Consider the following 6,199-nt stretch of genomic DNA (forward strand, 5'->3'; position numbering starts at 1 on the left):
ACAGTCTGATCAACTCTATGCGAAGGAGCTATGTCGCATTACATGAGGAAAATGTTGGTCACACCAGATACTGACTGGTTTTCTGATCCACGCCCCTACCTTTTTAAAAGGTATCTGTGAACAGTCATGTGAAATCCATAGATTGGGGCCTAATGAATTTATTATAATTGACTGATTTCCTTATATGAACTGTAACTCAGTAAAACCTTAGAAATGGTTGTGTTTTGCGTTTATATTTTTGTTCAGCGTAGATAAAGGGCCTCTTTGCCAAAATCCCAAAGTATCCCTTTAATGTGTGTAAAGGTGCACCCATCCAGAACGAAACCAACACATTGAGGTATTTTCTGAATTGTTTTATAAAAAAAAATATTCTTCAAATGTTCACATACATTTTAACAATCTTACAAAAATATAAATAAATCTTCATGACATTTCATGAGCAGAATTGATGTCTCCTTACATGCATACTTAATAGGATTCCTATGGTTAAGCTGTCGGGGCCTGTAAGTTATTTTAAGAGTAGTGATTTTAAAACTAGCTTCCCAAGGAACGTTTATGGCTAAATCAGATACTCTGTACAATAAAATAGTTCAATAAAATAAAGGACTACCCAAATAGTTCCTTTGAAATCATCCACGTAAAGGCACACAAAGCAAGATATGTTCCCATTAAGATTCTGAGTCAAGAATTTACAGTATAGGCCTATTTACAACAGGATATCTACAGTAGTCATTTCATAGTTCATTGAATGGACAGCAAAATACTTTGAAAGGTTAATTGATTTTCAAAGGTTATCGGTTTCCTAAAGGCAGAAGGCTCCAAACCCGTATTTCCTTCAGCGAGCTCCTCATTGGATGTTGCATCAGCACCTGTCATCTCACATTGCTGGCCAATTGTTCATGGAGACATGTCATGTGTGTTTTTTATTCACAAGTACATCTAGCATTGGAAAAGCCATCCCTGCATTTCCTTTCAAGCTGAGCAGAAACGCAATGGTCTTTGATCTTGTCCCCCTGGAAGTAAAAAGAAGATCATGTTGTTTTTCTTTCTGTGGTGACCTTCCATCACTTCTGTCTAAAATGTCCATATAAAGTTTTTTAGGGAAAATGTATGAACAGTCATAAGTAAATAATACACACACTTACATCAGCATTTCCTTTCAAGTGGAGCAGAAAGGCAGTGGTTTTTGATCTTGTCCCCTGGAAGTAAAAAGAAGATCATGTTTTTTTGTGTGTGGTGACATTCCATCACTTCTGTCTAAAATGTCCCTAAAAAGCTTTTTTTATGGAAAATGTATACACAGTCACAAGTAAATTATACACACACTTACATCATCAGCAACGTCTTGCACACGTAACGTAAATAGCTGCTTGAATGATTTACCTGAGACGCGTCTGCTGCGCGATTGCGTTTCAACCACACAGTGGCGCTCCGAGTTCAGAAATTCTATAAACTCTCCAAAAGCAACCCAGTTTTAGAAGTTGTTGTAGCCACTCAACACTGTATGCTACTGACCTGTAATACAGTTTTAGGCCTACTGAAGGTGTCAAACAAATTAATTCCAGCTATTTTAAGATTATATGCCAACAAACACCGTGCGTAATAGGGTGGGTAAAATTGCGTGTAGTTATTCAAACATGCACATAGGCCGGACACTAAAGATATTCAACAAATGAATTCAAGTTATTGAGAGATTGCATGCCAACTAACTGCTTGCGTAAAAGCGCCCGTAAATGTTCTCAGGCTGGCTACTCACCGATATCGTTTTTTCCTGCTCAGCTAGGGCGTTGCTTGTTTTTTCATACATCTGTCAGCTTGCCAGTGTAATGTTCATATGGGCTAAAGTTAGTAAATCTAAGTGTCTCGAGAGAATCATCTTCAATGTACTCTGATTTGGCTAGGGACTGTTTGCTGTCGCTGGTAGATTTGAATTCGCCAAATGAAGTATTCTGTTGACCACAAGTCACGTGAGTATACACGGCGGTGTCCTCATCATTGCGTTCTCTGTGATAGAAGTAATTAAAATTGGAAACGATGACAGGGACAGGTAGGGCTATGGTCAGCACTCCGGCGATGGCACACATCGATCCCACTATTTTGCCGCCAATAGTAACCGGGCACATGTCTCCGTATCCAACCGTAGTCATGGACACCACCGCCCACCAAAATGCGGCGGGGATACTCGTGAATCCCGATTCAGGGTCGTCTGTCTCTGCAAAGTAAGCAGCGCTGGAGAACAGAATAACCCCTATGAGAAGAAAGAATATCAAAAGACCAAGTTCGCTGATGCTGGCGTTGAGTGTCTGGCCCAAGATTTGGAGACCCTTGGAGTGCCTGGAAAGTTTGAAAATCCTGAAGACTCGAACCAAACGGATTACTCTGAGTATGGCTAACGACATGGCCTGCTCGCTTCCCGCTCCCTGTAGCTCAGCGAGTTCAAGTCCAAGGGTGATGAAATAAGGAGCAATCGCTAATATGTCAATGACGTTCATTGCGTTTTTGAAGAAAGCCGGTTTGCTAGGGCACGATAAAAACCTCATGAGAAATTCAAAGGAAAACCACACGATGCAAAGTGACTCAACCATAAAAAACGGGTCTGTCAACGGATTTTTTTTTTTGTGGCGAGTAGTCCCATTTGTGATGAGGTGATTACTGAGTTCTATGTCTGTGCTGTGATCTTCCCTGAACCGTGGCAATGTCTCCAAACAGAAGATCAGTATGGATATCAAAATCACACTGACTGATACAACAGCGATCATCCGGGCAGGCCCCGAGCTGTCGGGGTACTCAAACAACAACCACATCTGGCGCTGAAACTCGTTGTCAGGCATCGGACGTTCCACCTCTCTAATCATACCTTCATCTTCTTTGAACATCTCTATGACCTCCTCTTCGATTTCATAAAATTTGATTTCTTCCATGAAAATGTCCATGGTAACGTTGACAGGTCTCCTAAGCCTTCCCCCGGACTGGTAATAATAAAGGATAGCATCAAAGCTGGGTCTATTCCTGTCGAAAAAGTACTCATTTCTCAACGGATCGAAGAAGCGCATCCTTTTACGTGGGTCTCCCAATAGCGTAGAAGGAAAGCGCGAGAGGGTCTTCAGTTGTGTTTCGAAGCGCAGCCCGGAGATGTTGATGACGACCCTCTCGCTACACTCCTGGTCGCCCCGCTCCACGTCGCAATCATCTTGGTACCGGGGAGGGACTACCACAGTCTCGTCCTGGTTCTCACGGGATACAACAGTCATCTTTTGCCCCTCTCAAGGGTGAGCGCTTCACTCAACTCCACGGCCCCCACTGTCACTTTCTCTCGGTAGTTTTTCTTTCTTTCTTTCTCTCCCTCTCTTTCTTTGGGTAATGAATCCAAGTAAATCCTCACTGTATCACTCCAGCCTCCCAAATTGTATGATTTATTACTCCACCATATGTTTTGTTCTGCCCAGTAAAAGTTTCCCCCATTTAAATCAATAAACTTTTTGTAGGTGCAGACGGTCCTGAAATACTCCCCAGTATGTCTACTTGCTACCGTTGGCTGTCTACAGTATTGGCTATCATATTCACACCATTTTAAACAGCCAGAAGCCCTCCCCAAATTGACTGACGTGATGACACTCGCTGCGCTGTCCACTGCTCACTTACTTCTCTCTCTGTGTCATGTTGTTGAATCTAACACAACTGGTAAACACCCATTACACTTCTTTAAAGTTTTCTCAACTCAGGACTTGCAGTGTTGACCAGTGCTCTAATATCTTATTTCAGAGAAACAAATCGCTGACATCATTTTTTAAAGGATTGACCGAGTTTCCTTTAGTTAACCTACACAACAATCACAACTCAGTCAACTTCACCAGTTCGTTTTTTTAACGTGGACTAACCGCAGGGGCTTTAATGCAGCTTCACATTGGAACAATATTAGCAAGTTTTGCACATCATGTCTAAATCATCCAAAGGTATCAATAAATCATTGTGAAGCTCTATGAATTCGCTTATAGATGTTGAGAAACAAATTGATGCTTGAAAAATGCTGATATCGGTCCCATGACTTGAATGGGATTTGTGTCACAAAGGCTAAAATGTTAGCACGTGGAAACAGTGCCAGGGAAACTACACCAAAGCATGGATTGCTGTCATACCTTGGCCATAGGCTGCTTACAGGGTAAGGAAATCATGAAATGTCATTTTGAAATTTGGGGAACTTTCCCCTTAAGAACGACTGCAACACTCAAAATGAAAAAAGTATTTTTTACATGTTCTTGATATTACAGGAAGCCCTCTGCCCACACTGTGAGTTAATGCTCTCTTACACAACCGGTTTCAGTTGCTTCACACATGGTGTGCTTTGAAGACTGTGAGAAATGACCCGAAACAAAATCAACCATCCTTCCTAGGAATATACAGTTGATTAATCTGTGTGTCAAAACAGAAGCCCCAAACCCAAGATAGGCTGTGCATCTACAGATACTCCTCAAATGACCCGTTTTTGATACAGTAGCCTATGTAGCCTACCCAACCCATGCTATAACAGCTAATTGATGGCCAATGAAGTTCACTTTTACTTTTGTGGTGATCAAACGTCCTTCTGTAGCTCAGTTGGTAGAGCATGGCGCTTTACAGGGTAGTGGGTTTCCCCGGGTGTAGAATGTATGCACACATGACTGTAACGCTTTTTTCTAAATGGCATATATTATTATATATTATATATATTATTATATTATTATATTATTATTATATTATATTATTATTATATATTCTGAATGGGTGACCATCAGTTAACATAGTGGACACAGCTTAACTGCTTGCTCCCTCTATCTATACAGACCCAGGGTTGGATGTTAGCGTCAAATGTCAGCGTCAGCGACATGGTTCCCCCCACCGATAACCTGTTAGCAGCATACAGCGGTCACCAAACGGCTATCTAGGTCAGGCTAAGGTGGCAGGGCCTTCTGTCTTCATGTTGGGGCGGCAGGTAGCCTAGTGGTTAGTGTTGGACTAGTAACCGAAAGGCTGCAAGATCAAATCCCTGAGCAGACAAGGTAAAAAATCTGTCGTTCTGCCCCGAACAAGGCAGTTAACCCACTGTTCCTAGGCCGTCATTGAAAATAAGAATTTGTTCTTAACTGACTTGCCTAGTAAAATAACAAACAGTCAGAGTCACTTCAAGCTGATGAATGTGTCAGAATAAAAAAAGGTTCTAAGAATGCCAGGTTCATCATTACTGTCAAGAATCTGGATCTAGAATTTCTCTGTCATTTTTCACATCTTTTCCCCCCCTTTGGTCATGTAAGCTATGACACGCAGATCCTCTTACGCAGCCTTAACTGAAAACAGCACTAACTGATGACCAGTCACCTCATTTGCCTCTGAGAGACACACTTCTTTCCCAGAGTTAATATATTGCATATGTGAATCTGGGGAAAAAGTAACTCTGTAATGGACATGGGTTATTATAGCTGACTGAAAAATAATATAATTTAGTTAGCCCCACCCCCCTACCCGCCCAATGAGACGTGTAAAATGCTGACAGGAAGCACATTCGACCCCCTCATTATGGGTGTCCTGACCTATGGGTGCAGGAGACCCTCCATGGCAACAGGATATCCTCAAGTCATTCACACCACTAACGGAAGGCAACATAGAGGTCATGCCAGGTCCCACAGCGCTCCCATGTACACAGTACACAAGCATGCATACATTGAAGCACAACATGAACTCATCAACCAATGTTGACTTGTCAAAATAAATGCATGTATAATAGTGTATATAATCCAAGTCTTTCCTTCTTATAGGACGTTAGAGACTGATTGACAAGGACTGCATGCATACACTCATTGTCGATCACGCAACAGAAAAGCATGGCATTGGCAATGTATCCAGATCAATTCATTATTATCATTATCATGGAATAATCTTGGTGTTAGGGATTGACGTCGGAGATGAGGCATGATACCATGTGGTCCTCCGTATGGAAGTATTAAAATCAATATCATGATGATGAAACACTGCGCCAAGTTCTTCCTGGGTGGAAGTCGTGTTTACCGACTTTGAACACAGTTGCACGCATTTCGCCATGCAGCCTCTCTTTATCTAAATATAGCAGAGATGAGCTTTCCTCCTTCCTTTCACCAAGCAGCACTGACGTGAGGTAATCACAGTGGGGACGGTGGGTGACTTCCTTGACTTTCACTTTCCATGTGTG

At 41.9% G+C, this 6,199-nt stretch overlaps 1 protein-coding gene across 4 annotated transcripts; it reads right to left on the minus strand.

The window, feature by feature from the left end:
• Nucleotides 1-338: 338 nt before the first annotated feature.
• LOC123993225 (shaker-related potassium channel tsha2-like) lies at nt 339-3,526 on the minus strand. Of its 4 annotated transcripts, XM_046295151.1 has the most exons (4): nt 1,757-3,526; nt 1,384-1,446; nt 1,146-1,199; nt 339-1,013 (listed from the first exon to the last, which is right to left on the minus strand). In XM_046295151.1, the coding sequence occupies exon 1, from the start codon at nt 3,249-3,251 to the stop codon at nt 1,800-1,802; it is 1,452 nt and encodes a 483-aa protein (XP_046151107.1). In that variant the 5' UTR covers nt 3,252-3,526; the 3' UTR covers nt 339-1,013; nt 1,146-1,199; nt 1,384-1,446; nt 1,757-1,799. The 4 variants fall into 4 exon arrangements, with proteins under 4 accessions (XP_046151107.1, XP_046151115.1, XP_046151098.1 ...); XM_046295159.1 differs by lacking the exon at nt 1,384-1,446; XM_046295142.1 differs by having other exon boundaries at nt 1,384-3,526.
• Nucleotides 3,527-6,199: the final 2,673 nt, after the last annotated feature.

Source organism: Oncorhynchus gorbuscha, linkage group LG02 (genome assembly GCF_021184085.1).
Source record: "Oncorhynchus gorbuscha isolate QuinsamMale2020 ecotype Even-year linkage group LG02, OgorEven_v1.0, whole genome shotgun sequence".
Lineage (NCBI taxonomy): Eukaryota > Metazoa > Chordata > Actinopteri > Salmoniformes > Salmonidae > Oncorhynchus > Oncorhynchus gorbuscha.